Raw genomic sequence first — 16959 nt, 5'->3', positions numbered from 1 at the left:
AAAAAAAAAAAAAAAAAAAAAAAAAAAAAAAAAGACTTTTAAGAAGAGATCAACACCCCACCCAGGCGATAGGCATCTTTCGAAATCCTCCAACCCAAACACACCCACAGAGTCTCTCGCTCCAAGGCTGCTCTGTTCGAGCTGCCCTGCACTACAGCGCTCCCTCAAGAAGAGCGCGTACGAATTGCACAAGGGTCCCCCAAAGCAAGAAAGTGAACCCGCTGCTGCCTGGGCTTTGGGAAACAGCACGAGGCACCTCGAGGGACTTGGCGAAGGCTGGGTTCATCTTTGCAAAGGCTGGAGGACCAGCCGGTTTGGTGGGGGTAAAGGGAGGGGGAACCATTCTCAGCAGCGTCCCAGCAGAGTCCTCGCTTGCTCAAGGCCACCAGAGGTTGGTTATGTTCGTGGTTTTTTTGCCACACTCTGCTTCCCCTTCCCGCTGCCTCGCCCCAAGCTAGGTTGATGTTTCCCCTCCAAACCGCCCGGTCCTTCGCTCTCCCCCCAAAACTGCTAGAGGCAACGCACCAGCAGACCCAGCAGCGCGCTTCGGGCAGGGCCGGGCGAGGAAATCAGAGCCGGCTGACATGGAACCGCCAGGGGCAGGCAGCTCCGAGCCCCGCCGGCCCCAGCCGCCCCCCTGGCGGCGCCCGGCGGCCCCGGGGGCTGGCAGCCCGGGGCCGGGAGCTGTCACTGCCGGTCCGCCGAGCCGGGCAGCTCCCGGGGGCCCTCCGAGCCCCGCCGCGGAGCCCCCGAGCCCCGGGGAGGGGAGGGGACGGAGGGGAAGGAAGGGAGGGAGCGGAGGGACGGGAGGGTGGGAGAGCCCCGGGAGGGTGGGAGAGCCCCGGCCGGCAGAGCGGGAGGAGGGGGCCCGGCCAGAGCCGGCCCCCAGCCCCCCAGCCCCTGCTGCCCTTACCTTAATAGTGCCGTCCATCTAGAATAACTTCCAGCCGGTACCAGCAATATTCCACACATTGACCCGGTTTAGCCTGCAACCGAAGTCTCCTGAAGTCGTTATTCTTCTCCCTCTTTCACTTTTCTCTGTCCTCCCAGTGATTTTACTTTCCTCCGCTTATCCCCTCTCCGGCTCTCTCCCTCTCCCTCCCTCGCTCTCTCTGCCTCTCTTTTTTTAACTTTGGTTGTTGCAGCAGAGCGAAAAAGAGACAGTTAACCGGATGAAACGTTTTTTTCTGCTAATTTTGGGAAGTGAAGTCACTCGAGGAGGAAACTTTCGTCTCTCCGCTGGTCCTGCCTTCTTGATCAAAATATATATATTTTACATACAGGATATTTGCTCCATTTAGATAAGAAGGGGCAGAACAATAGCTACCTCTGTCAGCTCTTGTTTGTCGCTAGCGCAGCCAGCACGACGGAGACCTTGCCTTGCACCCCAGCCCGTATTAGTGAGCACTGTGTCATCCCACGGTTTAGTTTAACATGTTTTTTGCCATTTTTTTTTTTCTTTTGGCTGGAGCAGCTTTAGCCTGACTCACTGAATTTCCGTCTCTTCCCACAGATTTTTTTATTAATGCGTTTTCCAGTCACAGGCAAAAATGAAGGGAAGAAAACCGTAAATACAATTCAGTCGGAGCACGCAGGGAGAGGGGGGAAAAATAGAGAGAGAAAGAAGGAAAGAAAGGAAGAAAAGAAGGAGGAAAGGAGGAAAGGAGGAAAGGAGGAAAGGAGGAAAGGAGGAAAGGAGGAAAGGAGGAAAGGAGGAAAGGAGGAAAGGAGGAAAGGAAGAAAGGAAGAAAGGAAGAAAGGAAGAAAGGAAGAAAGGAAGAAAGGAAGAAAGGAAGAAAGAAAGAAAGAAAGAAAGAAAGAAAGAAAGAAAGAAAGAAAGAAAGAAAGAAAGAAAGAAAGAAAGAAAGAAAGAAAGAAAGAAAGAAAAGCCTGACGATTAAAAGGTATTTAAAACGTAACGTGGCCCCTCTTCACGCCCGCCCCAGGCAGGGCTCGCAGAAAGGAGCGTGAGCCGGGGTCCGCTCCTGCCAGGAAGGAGCAGTGAGTGCGGGACAGACAAATGACTCCAGAAATTAAAGCCACGCTGGAAATGGGGCTGCAGGAAAGTGGAAGCTCTTGTCCACTTTAACCCCTGTCCCCTTCACTCTCAGTCATCTCACGGCTGGGATATTGGGCTCCTAATCACAGACCTCAGATCAACGGGTCCCCATCCATTTCAACGGGTCCCCATCCATTTATTTCGGGGGCTGGGAGCACCTTTTCCAGCCTCTTCTCTCAACACCTTGCTAAGCTGTTAAAACCCCCCTCAGACAAGAAAAACAAAAGAAGGAGAAGAAGGAAAAAAAAAAAAGCTAAAAAAATGTCAAAAAAAATCACATTAATTGTCAGAACACCTGAAATTTCCTGTCAGAATGGGCACTGCAGTAAAACGGACCCAACACACCAGCCTTTAAATCTCTTTTTCGACCTGGTGAGCCCTGACGTGCGATTCTGCCTTTCATTCAAACAGGAGCGATCGCCAGAAAAGAAACGCGCTTTCCTTTTTCCGGACGAGGCTGAAACCCTCCCAAGGACCCGAGGAAAGGAGACAATACGCGCCTGTCCAGCTCCACTTCCCCCCCTGCAAAAATAACAAGCAGCGAGCAGCGGAACACATCATGCAACGCTCTGGGCGTCCTTTATTCCCCACTTCTGCAAACCGCTGCAGCCCGAGGAGAAGCGCAGAGGATGCAAACCAGGGAGGGTGAAGCCAAGAAAGAGTCAAGGCAGGAGGGCACTCCTGAACGTCAGACCTCTCGGTGGAGAGCATTACCTTGTCCAGTGCCAGTTGTGTCCAGGCTTTTTGTTTCCCCCCGTCTTTAGTCCAACCACGGGGCGGGGTGGGGGGGAATCAAAATTATATCCAAAGTTATTCTGCACCCGCCCCTTCCAAAAGGGAAATGCAATAATGCCACTAGTGTTACTACTCGGCTGCGGCAGAGATGCCTTATTAATACTTTATTTCTCCAAGCCCGAAGCTGGCAGGAGAGAGCCGTAGATTCCCCTTGCCCCTCCCTCCCCGCCCTCCCCCCTCCTCCGAAATTAGCCTCATCAATTCAGCTACAATTTGGGAGTTCAGATGCAGACACGGGGCTGAACGTGACCAGACCTGGAGCTTTCGGCTTGCTGCTTGCCAGCGACTGAGGCCGCCTGCAGCCGGGAGGTGAAGGCAGAGGGGGGCAGAGGGGACAGCCCGGGCCCCCCCGCTCCTCCCCCGCCGGTTCACAAGGCAGGGGGCTGCGCGGGGTCCCCGGGGAGCAGCACATCTGGATGCTGCTAGCGGGGTCAGGTCCCCCCTTGCCTAGGGCCACAAGAACTGGAGTTCAATTAAAAGAAATCACGCTTAACCCTTTGCTGCCCCCGTTAGTCTTTCTCTCTCTCCCTCCCTGCTCTCTCCCCCCCACAGCCACTCTCTTCTCCACTCCCCCTTCAGCCTCACCACATGGCTGCAGCAACCAGAAAAGCAAGAGGTTAAAGGGAAGAGTGAAACGCATCCTTTCAAAACCCAAATGGTTTCCTCTCTAGACAGCGCTCTCCACCAGCCCCGAAAAACATCAGGGCTGGGGGGTGAGGGAAAGGACAGGCTGAGGATCCTGACCGCGAAAGGCAGGGGGAAACTTCGTGGAAAGGAGCGTCCGTCCTCCGCGGACCTCGCGGGGCATTTTGTTCGTGGGCTGCGTGCCCGGCAGGTCTCGCTCGGGCTGGGAGAGGCGGGGAGCTGCGAGCCGCAGCCAGAAACCCCCTGGAGGTGCGGGGTCGGCGGGGAATCCGGCGTCCTGCCTCCCACCGCCCGCTGCGGGACCCAGCGCAGCGCCCGCCGACGCTCCCGGTGCTCCCAGAGAGCGGCGGATGTCGGGCAGACCCCTCCGTCCCACCTAGGGGGATTTTAGGAGCCCGACTCCGCATTTTATTGCCAGACGGGCACCAGGACCCCCAGGGACTTATTTTGCATGTCTGAGGATGCCTCAGGATGAAGCCCGTTGGGTCACCTAGACTGGACCCGTCAGGGGTGTTCCATGCTTTACCTCTTGCGTTTGGTCTCACAAAAGATTGGTGAAAATCCAAGAGATCAGGTGGCGAGCGAAGTTGTTGAACGCTGTAACAGATAAGCTGAACAATCCGCTATTTGCCTCCCAAATAATGTAACAATAGAGCCTTTGCTTCATCTCCCACCCCCTTTAAAAACAAAACAAAACAAAACAACTTGAAGTTATCTCAGGCTTTTGGGGAAAGGCTGGAATATTCCTAAAATAAAACTGCGTGCGCCAGGCTCTGAACCACGCTAGGTGATCGCCCGGCGACTGCCGGGAAGCAAAGCCGGGTGAGCGGGACCTGGCGGGGCGACGCAGCTGATGCTCCGCTTTTGGATGCATATGTATATACAGCAAAGGAATTGTGAGCCGTTTAATGTGGTTACCACCAGACATCTGGAAAACCATTTGATCTTGGCAACCACGGAAGATTTCAAATGCTTACATTGGGACAGGCTGGTAGAAATCAGTTGCTCCTCGATTATTATTTTTTAACTGCGCTTATGAATGAAACGAAATTCTCGTCCGGAGTTTTTAATTGTTTCAATACTGATCTCAAGCGCCTGGCATGCCCCCACCTCCTCTCTTCGTCCTTATAATTGAGTTACGCCGACTGCAGCCTCACGCAGAGAAGGTGAAAACGCCGGGTTTGGTGAGATCCCACTGAAATTAATAAGGCCACACCGGAGGGAGCCAAGGCTATCTCACATCCAGTATCAAAGGAGTTAACCCCTCCGTGTAGTTCACTGCCAGTCTTTCGCGGGAGTACATAACCTCAGAGACGCGCATTTTCTGCCTGTAATTCACGCGGGATTAGTGCTCATCATTTTCTGGTTAAAACCACCTAGTTATTCCGTAGGAATGGGCATAACGAAAACCTTCTCGGGCCTCAGCTGCAGGTTAGAAATCTTCTTTTCGAAGGAGGGGAAGGGGGTGGCTTGTTTCGCCCTCCTTCCCTGGCAGCATCAGCTGGGCCCGCTCGCCCCAGCCGGGGGTCACTGAGGGGAGCCCCAGGATCCAGTCCCCACGCCCGGCCTTGGTCACTGCGAAGTCGGGACAGGATTTTATTATTATTATTATTATTTACCGAACTTCTCTCTACGTGTACTGACATTCCTTGCGCTAGGTTTATCAGATATATATAAACCTTTCTATATATACTGTCCTCTGTAAATGTTGTTACAGTGTTTACCCTCCTCCTTCGCCCGAAGCTGTACTTGCAGAGGCCAGCGCCTGTCCCGCTGCAGTCTGTACCAGAGGGAAAGTCTCCACCGGCTTCACCGAATGTTTAAAGTTTCCTGGTCTGAGTTTCCTCTGGCACCGACTGCACTGCAGAATGAAAAACGCAACGTGTTTTGTTTATTTTCTAAACCCACATTCTTACAAGCAAAAAGCCCAAACTACAGCCCTGGGATTCGATCCCCAGAAACGAATCCCACTTTAAACTAAACTAATTGGGCTAACCTCTGCTTCTCAGCTACAGCAATAAAGAGGAATCAGTAGTTTTCCAGCCCTACAAGTGAAGGATCGGGTCCCTGCTGCCTCTTGGTCTACAGCAACAGCCCATGGGATTTGGGAACTTGACGCCGGAAAGTTATTCACTGGTAATCAGCGCTAAGTAAAACATAATGTCTTAAAAGTAGCGTGGAGAAGATGCAGTAGCTTTGAAGCTGCATCGCAATTACGCGGAGAGTGGGTAAGCAGTGTCCTGGCTAGTTTTATTTGAGCTCCATGTCCCAGTAAAACAGCCCCCGCCCTCCCTTCCTCCCCCATCCCGCAATTATTGAAAAGCTAAGCACAAAAAAACAAAAATACTGAAGGCCAAAAAAACAGACGGCAGTGCACTAGCTCCAAACGTCTGGCCCCTCGCTTGAGGCCATAATTAATTTGAGATTTATTTTTATTGGAGAACCCAGTCTCGTCTGACCTTAGCCAAACAAGACTTCAGCTAGACCCTTGATGCGCTTGAATGGAACAGAATATTTCTCCCTAACTTCTCTTCAGGCGTCCGTGCCTGCTTTGAATTTGTTCCTCAGACTTCATATATTTAGAGATTTGCAGGAAAGATTTAAAGCATTTTCCCCCCTTAGCATTCACTTTCTTTTTCTTCCCCTTTTGCTCCCCTTTCCCTCCACACCTCCCAATTCTTTCTAAACACGGGGTTGGGAAAGCACGCGAAAGGCTGGAATACAAAATCCACTGGACCCAGCATATTGGTGGGGGGAGTTTTGCTGTGAATTGTGAAAGAATGGAGCCATTAGGAGGTCACAGAGCTGGAGGGGGGCGGCTGCTCGAATGCTGGTGTCTGGCGGGGCGGGAGTCACCGAGTGTAAAATCTTGTCCCCTGAGCCCGACAGCCTGGTTTGTTTTAGAAAGGCGCAACATGCTACATTTCCAGGAGAAACGACGTTTCTCCCACCTTTCGACTTCAATCCAGTCGTGTCTTGAGGGCAAAGAGGGGAAGAAACAATACCAGTCCTGCCCACGTGGAGCTTGCCTTCACCACGGGTAAAAGTCGGGCAGGATTTGCCGGGCACCGGGAAATAGAAGGTTTTTTTTTTTCTTTCCCCTTGAAAGCAGAGAGGTGGGTGCAAACAAGAGCTAAATCCTTAAGCAGCGAGTTGTCGGGACGCATTAATCAAAGACTTGCTAAAGTCTAACAACTTAACGGCGTTTCTGCCTCAAAAAAAAAGAGAACGATTCGGTGTATGCACGGATTAATCATCACTCGGGGTGAGCAAGACGTAAGAGCTGACGGCAGCGTCAGGCTGGACGTCAAACTGGAACTGCAAAGAAAGGAAGCAGGAATGGGTAGGGATCCCCTCGGCAGGGACAAAACTACCTGAACTGGAAGAAAAAACAGTCCGTCAAGTCTCTGCTTTCCCCTATTGTGCGAGGCTCAGCTCTCCAGCTGTTCTTTAAGGTGAGCTGTGGGTTTCTGCCCGCAGCCGCCTCTCCAGCATCCACGCGGCGCCGGGCACCTGTGAGACGCAGCTCGCTCCCTGCTCGAGTCCCTCTGCAGCGCCTTTCCCTCCGTTAGGCATTAGGCATCCTCCCTGCCGCGACATTTCTGCTGGGAAAAAAAAAAAAAAAAAAAAAAAATCCACCCACGAAGTACTGGGGGATTCTTTCCTTGCAACCTGTGCCCGGAGCAGCCCTCTGGCTGCTTCTGTTTCAGTAGAAGAGAAAGCGTGGCCGTGTCAGGGTTTGTTAGTGGCCTTCACATTGCCCTCTCCAAAGAAAATCCTGCTGTTTTGTCCTTCAAAAAAAATAAAAAAATTCTTTAGGGCTTCTGTAAACTTTCCAGGCAGAGGGAAAGCAAGAACAAACCAAATATTGTTTCCAGCCACCCAGACCATTTTGCCTTCGTGAATATGCTTCTTTGTATGGTACCACAAACATTATGGCTGCATGAAATCCATTTTTAAAGCGAGAAGTCCTGAGCTTGCATGATGGTTCCTTCTTCCCATCTCTGTGAGGCTGGGCAAAAGACCATCTTCATTCCCGGTCAGAGGTCTGCTCAAAGACCATTTTCTGCACAGGTCAGCCAAAGGGAATCCAGTGTTTTAATGCGGGACACCCCAGGGAAAATCACCCCTAGCAAGGTTCACCTTGGAAGGGGAAGGTTGGAAAGGAGAGCACGAAAGGAGGAGGTGCTGATGCGATAGCTCTGGGGAGGGGGGAGTCTTGCAGGTGAAGAGGGCGAGAAGGGAGATTCCTACACCCCAGCAACACTTTGCAGACATTGAAGAGGAGGAGGGACCCCTAACGCCCTCTTCTGTGACTTCTTCGCCTTCCCCTGTCCCCACGGGTGGCACCTGGCAGGAACTGGGGCTCCCCTCAGCTGCAGAGCTCTGGGCACTGAGCGCTGGGGCACCGAGAGCAGAGGCAGCAACTTCTCCACACCAGGAGGGGAGAGGGTTTGGATGTGAAAGAAAAGCAAAAGAATAAGACTCCCCAGATTATTCTTGCGCTGTCTTTACTCACATATTAAAGCACAGGCAGCAGCACAGAAGGAGAGTCAAGAGTGCTGTGGCCCAGAGTAGCTTGTGGCAGTGGTAATAATTAAAAACGCAGCATGCAGAGGTCATGTTGCTTTGCTTATAGTCCTAACTCTTTCCATACCCTTGCAGTCAAGATTCCAGTGCTGTCTTTCAAAATTTAATTTCCCAATTATATTACATGTTTCATTCTCTAAAGTCAAATACTCATGTTTAGATGAGATTAGCACCCTCTGATATACTGTAAATTATTAACTATTTGCAGATCAGTAAGTCCCATAATGGCTTAAGGAACAGAAACAATTTATCTATGATGTAGAACAAATGAGTAATCATAAATGATCGTAAATAATTTTATACTTATGATTTTCTACTCTCCTATTGTGTTAAGGCCCATACAAGAAGGGATACAAGAGAGAATGAGTAGTGCTGTCATGAAGTTATATAGGATCTTTTAACAGTGCTGTAGATGCAGACCCACGTGTCCTGTGATGTAAATCAAGGTTACAACACCAGCAAGCTGAACATTGCCAGTATGACTCAACACAAACCATCCCTGTTAAACCATTTTAAAATCCAGAACCTCTTCCTCCTCTGGCATCCTTGCCCTACCTCACACTTTTGCATTTTGAAAACCATGGTGAGAAAAAGTGTGACCTGATGGTAGTCATAGACTGCTTTGTACCTCAGGGGTATGACAGCAAATTTTTTCCCCCCTAGGCCTTCTGGAGAACACCCTGCTAGCAACCCCCTCTCATCTGCAACATACAGAGAGGAGGCGTTCTTCTGCACAAGGCACGGAATAAACATAACCCTTATGTGTATGTATGGTACATTTGTTAAAGACATTTTGTACAAGACACTGATCCCAGCCGTGATTTTCTTCTGCAGGATAGAGGTACCATGTCATGAGCTGGGATTCCATGGAAGTCATAAATAAATACTGAGTCCCTACCTCCCATGAGACAAACAAATATTTTTTTTTCCCCTCAGTGGATGGAATGGCATGAAAAAAAAAAAATGGGAAAAGAGAAGGATTCGGAACTTAACCTCTCACTTTTTAAACTTCTTGCTCACCGTGACTTGTCAAGTTGTCAAAGAGGAGTGAGGGGAAGCAGGAAAAAGAAGGCAGGTGCTGTCTAAAAACTGAACAGTGCCTCCTTCTTACATAGCACTTTCATCCACACTTTAAAGATGGATAAATTGAGGAACAAAGAGTTGGAGTGCCTTGCTCAGGAACACCAAGCCCACCCCAGCAGGGTTGTATCCATACCCACGTTTCCTGACTGTCTGCCTCAATCATTAGGCAGTCCTGTCTCTTCTGCAAGTAAGCCAGTCACAGAATTGTTCTGTGTGCCCTGAGTGCACTGGAGTCTGTGGAAACTGTTACCAAATTCAGAGGAGCCAGAGATTGACCTGACCCATGTTTTTAAGGCTCCAGTTCTCATGTATTTAAGCATATCCTAACTTTTAAGGACAATCTCACTGTCCTTAAGGTACCTTTCTGCTCCACTGGTATTGAACTGCCCAACCTGAAACCTTTAAGTCTGTGGGAGGTATCTCCTTTGTCTTCAGAGGACTATGGATCAGTCCTAAGAGACCTCTGTCAAAATCCTGCTGAGTTTTTTAAGCAGAGAAACAAGTCATTTCCCCATTGACATTGGTGTGAATGAAGCTTTACAGGCAAAATACCAAAGGCAAGGCCCTTGCCCAAAATAATGGCAGCTGATGATGAAGGCTTGTAATAAAAGGCTGAGAGTACAGCATCACAGAGTTCACTTATCCCTCCACTTGCTGAAACGCTGGATGTATGTCCAGCCGTACAAGTTCTTCCTGGTAGATAAAACACGTACTTATATGAAGAGAACTTTGTCCAAGCACTTTGCCTGGAGGATTATACTTAATGAGAAGGCTATCCTGACACAGTTACGGACTGACTCACTCAATCCCAATGGAATGTTAAATTATTTAGGCCTGCATCTTGGTTCCACTTAATTCAAAAGGAATCTTGCTACTAACTGCAGCAGCAGCTGGATCTAGCCTCACAACAAAAGGCAATGATACCATAATATAGGATGTCAAAGAGCCTTCATCTCTTCATTGTAAACAGAACACATCTAAGATCATTTCCCACACATAGGAACTCCAAAGAGAAATTATTGCTAAAGCCAGGCACAGACTGCATAACTTTTTTCTTTACTTGAACTTTCAGTGAATTTGCTTTCATGAGACTTTAATTTCATTTGTTTTCCACAGAGTTTATGTTCTTCTGGAATCTGGTCCAAAGCTACATGAATTTAATAAACAAAATTAAATCATCAACATTCCTTGAAACACTGAGCTATGAGTGTGATTTTGGGGGATATTGACTGAAACTGGAATCTTGACCATTCCCAGTAGAATTCCCTTTAGAAACCTGGTCCAGAGAGCTGCACAAGTTCACCCAATCGGGGAATACAAGTAATTCCACTTGACCTGGGAGCCCTCCCACCAAGCTTGCATTTCCAGTACTAATACCTCTAACAAACTGCCCACAAAATGAGCTGTGGCCTAGGGATTATATACAGAAATCATTCAGTGAATCACTTCCAATAATGCGCATGTACGTGAAAATCACAATCGGCGCATGGATCATTGACTAAGGGAAAAGAAGGGAGAGAGAGAGAGAAATCCTGTAATAAATTATTCATTACAAATTATCCACCCAGCTCTAGTTAACACCCTTCTGTGTTTCTTCAGCCTGGGAGAGAAGAGGCTTGTGTTTTAGATTTTCCTTAAGTGCTGTTGCATGCAGGGTTTGCCTTAAACGTGTAACCCAGATGTCCCAGGCTTGGTTTATTTACATTCTTGGGAACTGTTGTGGAAAAAAAACTATATGATGTCAAATATAATATAGTACTCAATTGAGTTATAAAGGGACAAGGCTGTGCCAACTCTTCTTTGGAATTTGTTTTAATCTTATGAAAGAAGCAGAAGCGGCACATTGAAATACATTCTAAGATTCACTTTTTAATTAAGAAAATGTACATAGATGATCAGCTGTCATAGCTATTCAGAGTGCAACATCTAGTAGTATCTGGCATTAGCCATCACCAGTAAAACCAATTGAAATCAATTTGCCTACTGAATGGTACGGAAGAATTGCTCAAGGAAAAACATAAGTAATACTGTGGAAGAAATGCAGGAGTTACAAAGCGTTGTGACAATTCATTTATTCAGTAACTGAAAGAGATGTTTTGCTTCATCTCATTAAATATTCCCCCCCCCCCAAATCCATTTAGAAATGTACCTTGCAAAACCAGAACTTTTCATATCATCTTGCATATTGAATTCAGTGGCTGGCGCAGCAGAGGAACAGATATTAAATGAAATTTAGCTTTGGTTCAAAACTAAATGGTATTTAGGAAATCAGAAAATTGGAAACCAATTTAAGAAACCACGATGATATAATATTGGTAGCACGCCACTGCTATCATACTGGCTTCAGAGTAAGAAACCACTACTATAATGTAATTCAGGACACTCTCACTATAATAGTAGTTATAGTATAATCCACCAAACCAAGCATCAATGCTTTATAAAAGGCAAGACCACTTTAACATATTGTTGCTTCCTGATGATTCAACTTTTGACTCAGCCCTGCATATTTCCAGAACTATAACTGTGATACTTCAGACACTAAGCCCTCTCCCAGAGAAGGTAAAAGATTTTTGTTTTTCTAAGTTCAGTGAGAATGGGAATGAGACTTTCAACTAATACAAATGATTACAAATTTTTGAGGATTGTAATTTTTGACATTACCTGTTTAAAGATGCTGTCATGTCTTACCTTGACGTAAGACGAAGTGTCTGGTACAGTCTGAAACATCCTTACTTGTTTAATAGATATTTTTAAAGGTCTCAAAATTGACCTGAAATTAAAAGAAAAATAAAATAAAATAACATATGTAGAGAGAGAAATATTAAGGAAAGCAAAAGAACAAAGCATTGTTTCAAAACTAAGGCTAATAATAAAAATTAAAGAAAACTCATCAAGCATTTATGCGTACCCTTTAAAGAAAGGACACAGAAAAAAAGTCCACAACAGCAACTATATTTTAAGTAACAGACAGGACTTCATAAAGAGGGGTCTTATTTCTACGTTTTAACAACTGTTTGTTTGTTTTTGCATTTGGGTTTTTCACCCCCTCAGGAAAAGAGCCTTCTTCACTTTTGACGAGAGCAGAGGGAAATGTTTGACATTTGATTAACTGAATTTCTTAGCCAACAATTAAAAGCCAGCTGAAATACTCATGTTTTCATGTCGAGACTAGTTAACCCTATTGACTTGTATCCAAGGGTTTCACTTGGCTAAATGAAGGGCAGTTGCCTTTCGTGACTCATTGAAACCATTCCGAGCCATTAGCCTGCCGGCCTCTACTGATTTAAAGAACCTTTCTCACCAATAATAATTAAACAATAAATTTTGAAAATAGCGAACGGAAGTATCATTCCAAATAGCAATAAGAAGCCCAGGGTTGTCAATCTCAGCCTTCCTATTTTGGATAGTGCCGTTCCTCAAACGCAGCGGAGCTTTATCTCAGGTTTGCATCAAGTCGGTGCATCTGTTTTTCCGTATTTCTAAGACTTGATGATCTCCCGATGAACAGGTTTTTTGCCTCTCCCCCCGGCCCTCCAAGGCACCACGACAGAGATGCAGAGATTAAGAACAATTGTGAAAAACTTAATGGTGTGTGGGAAAATAAATCTGTAGTCACTATCAGATCTGACAACTATTTTTTTCTACCCGCTTCTCTCAGGATCTGTAGTCCCCTTGAAAAGCGCCAGAAAACGATTAGCTTACTGCAATTAGTGCATCGTTTAAAAGCACTCCCCCACGTTAGCATGCAGCTCGTTAGTGCTGCTGCTCTGACGCTCCCGTTTTCCCGGGGCGTGTGGGGGAGAAGGCACGAATTTATCCCCAGTTTACTGCCGGCGTTATGCCACAGGATCGGAACCACGCGTGAAGCCGCGCAGGAGCGGTCAGCACGCCTCGCAGTGCTCGGGACACGCTGCGGGGGCCTGGCTCTGCTCTGCCCTGCCCGTGCCGCGGCCCCGCTGCTCCGCCGGCCGTGCCCGGCAGCCGGGGAAGCGTCCCCGTGCCCGCCTGTGCCTTGCTATGGAACATCTGTGAGTTACAAGCACAGAGAAGGGAAGGGGGAAGAAAAACACACACACACACAAAAACAGCCCAACAACTCTGGAAAATAAAAGTTCTCTATCTGCACGCACCCCCCTTTTATTGATTTTTAGAGCATTTATTACGCGGCCAGCTGGCACAGAAGGGCAACTGATTATAAAATCGACAATGTGTTTCTGATAAGTACATTTTTTTTTTTTCTGTCGTCTTCCCTCCTAACACATTCCAGTTTCTTTTGCTTCTGAACTTGCAACGGGGGGTGGGGGTAGACAGAGTTGAGGGACAAGGTAATTTTCCTTAGCCAGTAAATTTTCTAGGGTCAAGGATTCCCATATCGAGTTCCCCTGCTCCCCTCTTTGCCCCTGATTAGCGTTCCCCCACCCCCACTTACCTCCCTCTTATAATTACGCATGTTCATATAAATAAATACATCTGCATATTTGGAACCAGCCTTAAGAAGTCTGCTGTGGATTATTTATCAATCACATTGCCCTGCCAGCATCAGCCGAAATATAAAAGGGCCTCAAAGCACTTTCCGATTCACCTCTCGCTTATTCTTATTACTAGGATTTAAATGACTCACCTTTTTTACCCTTTCCCCTCAACCAGTGGCAGACCAGTTTGTAAAGATCCAGGTTGAGACCAAGAATAAAACTCCCCACCAGCTGTGGATTACTACCCTGCCGCTGCAGTTTTGCAAAGGAGAGATTAAACTTGTTAGATCCAAAGCAGCGCTGAAGTTAAAATTCCCAGCCCATCCAGACAGGCTGCATCAACCAGGCATTTCCTCAGGGGGCTTCTGCAGTGCTCGCAGCTCCAGGACGTGCTTTCCTTTCCCTCTCTTCTGTGCCCTCTACTTTTCATTTGATTTCCGTTTTCCCCTTATCAATATTTCAGCTGCTCCCTCAGATTAATCACGGCTATGTGACATCTTCGCCCAATGAGCCTGTCTGGCGCTACTTGCAACTTTAAAGAAGGAAAAAAAAAAAAAAAAAAGGAAAAAAAAATTCACAACTTTCTTAAAAAAATATTGCTGAGGAGTCAAGCCGAAAAGAGACGCTGAGTGGAGCTCAAGTGCTACTTTAAATCCCCTTTTAAAATAAGGAAGTTTCAAATATCCGTTTTAAAATCATCGTTCCTTACTTTGGGCTTTTTTTCTGACTCTTACCTTGAAAATTGTTAACCCGTTTCCCTCTGAAGCAAAACTGAAAATACTACGGACCACATCCACCGAGCTCGCAGATGCACATGGCTGGATAAGCGAGATGAAATCGTCTCAAGCCTATTCTCTCTCTGATCAAGAATTCAGCCTTTCTCTCTTCAAGCCGAAAGCTCCAGACCCTTTAAGCTACTTAATAATATTTATCAAATAGTAACACGATTAGGGAGGAGAAGGAAAACCATCTTCAAGTCAGGGGTACTTTTTCCCAGCGGTGTCACGCTTCTGGTGCACATTGCCATCTCGGAAGGGTTAGCAGATAATATTTTGCACTAACGTGGGGGAGAAACTTCCAGGGATTTTCGTACGACATCAATTTTAAATGTAATCCTCAGAAGGGTTACCAAAACTATTTGGAAAATGTCCTTTCACTCTCCATTCTCTTTCTCTCCTTCCCGGCTTTGCCCCAAATTCCAACATATTGAAACATTTTTCTCCTTAATAAGAGGAACATATAAAGTGAAGGGGTGAAAGGGCAACTTGGGAGCCGTGCCTAGAGCTCCGCACACAATTTACTCTCTGGTAGACGAGGCGTTTAGCATTCCTCCCAATTTCCAAGGAAAACAGACTCAGACCTGTACCTAGTGACCAGGGACCTCGCCAGAGCCACTTTTTTAATATAGAAATTCTTCGGATTCTTTGTTATTATTGTTGTTGTTGTTTTTGTTACGCGAGGGAGTTTCCTAGGCAAGGTAAGAGGCAGGGATTTTAGGAGGAAGATCTCAGGAAGACAGCCTCCGAGGGAAGGGAAAGCCAAAGCGGCGGGGGACGCGCGAGGTGTGCAGCAGGCACGGCTTCTTCGGGGACCGAAACAATCAGCGTTGTCATTTTTTAATGGCTTTAAAAAGTCGCATCCATCAGGGTTAAAAACGCCGTTTGCAAGCCTTAATCTCATTATTCGGCGGGGACGCGAACACCTCTCTACACGCTCACAACCGAGCTAGCTAGTGACCGAATCAGATCACATTTCAAAGTCATTTTTCATTCTTTTCTCACGTTTCCACGTGTGAATTACAAAAAACACGTCGCTGAAGAGGAACCCCGAGGGCTTACCATTGTGCTAACAAACCCCTCTTCCTATTCTTTCTGTTGGGCGGCAGCTAACGGGCATTTGCACCTTTCCCGGGCGCTTTCCCCGCGAATTTCCTTTATTTTTAAGCAGACGTGCTCGAAATCGCAGCCCAGTTCCCACAGAGAGACATGCACAGGGCCACTGAGCACGGCACTGCCTAAACTGCAATGAAATAAACTTTAAAGGCTGGTGTTAACAAAAAGTTAGGACGTAAAGAACTTAAAAGTGCAGGGGAAATGCTTCCCCTGAATCCCGAGCTGGGTTTGCTACCCCTTGTAATCAAACCCCACAGTCGAGTCGAGAAACCCATGTGGCTAGTTGCAGTCATCTTGGGAGCTTTACTAGCCCAAAAGAAAATTGCTGGCAAATTGGAAACAGCTGCAGCATTGGAGACCAAAAAAAAAAAAAGAAATCCTCCCCCCCTCCTGAGCAGAGAAAGTTACAGAAGTTTTGTTTACACAAATAGCTTCAACGCAGACATGACATCTCAAGTTTTCATCAACAAACCGTAGGTGACTTGTATGTAAGCAACATTTCAACATTCATCACTGGCAGTGATTTTTAAAAGATGCCAATGAAAGCTCTCCCTCTCGCACATCCGCACTTCCACCTCACTTCTGTGGCAGCTGCTCTTGCTTGTGCCTATGCCCCCTTTAACAGGGTGCTAGCAACACAAACAGTGACTTAAAACCCACAAAGAATTTTATCCAAGGGGGGGAAAGCTGACAAGTGCTCGATTCTCATAAGCCTGTTGGACAATTGCTAGAACAAATGAAACGGTGGAAAAGCTCGGAGTCCTGCAAAATGTGCTCTTTTCATGTTTTCTATTTATTAGATACGTTAAGAGAAAACAGACTCATATGAGTCCCAAATGTAGGCAGAGTATTAAAAGAGGCATGTGTATGCTCCAGCAATTACAGCTGAATTTGATTAAAAACGTCATGAGGACTGCAAAAGCAGGAGTTACCTGATACACTAACCCTGAGGTTGCTTTAGGATGAATTATAACACAATTCATTTTATTTTAATAGGTCACTATAAGATTAACTGTTTAAGGATGGAGCTGTGCTATAAATGTTTACATCAAACCAGAAATAAGCAAGCTTTACTTTCTGGTTGTTTAGAAATAATGTTTATTACATTTTAAAATTCCTCAACATGTTAATTAGAAATAAGGGGAAAGTATGTGAAGTCAAAAGGAGTTCCAGTGCTTGACATACAACCACACACACACTTCTGTGCTTCAGTTTCTCTTTCCTAAGAGGAAAATGTGGTGATTTTTAACTGGCCATCATCATTTCCACATGCTATGGGAAAATAATGGCAACAACTTCTTTCCTCTTGTTCCTCTCACAGTCTTGGTCCTAAAATTGAAGACTATTAGCAGCCTGGGCCCAAGTTATCAACAAGATCAGCCAAAGCCTGGGGTGATGATTCTGTCCTAGTAGTCCAGTGAGA

At 46.7% G+C, this 16959-nt stretch overlaps 1 protein-coding gene across 9 annotated transcripts in view; it reads right to left on the bottom strand.

Moving 5' to 3' along the window:
• The window catches only part of FLI1 (Fli-1 proto-oncogene, ETS transcription factor), an 89436-nt gene extending 75039 nt beyond the window's left edge, over positions 1 to 14397 (bottom strand). The window contains exons 1-2 of one of the 9 annotated variants that reach the window (XM_035346062.1): positions 14379 to 14397; positions 11861 to 11942 (exon numbers count right to left, since the gene is read on the bottom strand). In XM_035346062.1, the coding sequence (XP_035201953.1) occupies positions 11861 to 11899 (39 nt within the window). In that variant the 5' untranslated portion in view covers positions 11900 to 11942; positions 14379 to 14397. Of the gene's footprint in view, positions 1 to 913; positions 1515 to 2773; positions 2891 to 11833; positions 11943 to 12080; positions 12211 to 13793; positions 14233 to 14378 lie in introns of those variants that run through there. The other 8 variants (XM_035346059.1, XM_035346057.1, XM_035346060.1 and 5 more) reach the window with 8 other exon arrangements.
• Positions 14398 to 16959: the final 2562 nt, after the last annotated feature.

This window comes from Oxyura jamaicensis, chromosome 24 (genome assembly GCF_011077185.1).
Source record: "Oxyura jamaicensis isolate SHBP4307 breed ruddy duck chromosome 24, BPBGC_Ojam_1.0, whole genome shotgun sequence".
Taxonomy (NCBI): Eukaryota; Metazoa; Chordata; class Aves; order Anseriformes; family Anatidae; genus Oxyura; species Oxyura jamaicensis.
The sequence above is the reverse complement of the archived record's forward strand: the minus strand, read 5'-3'. Positions and strand labels throughout refer to the sequence as shown.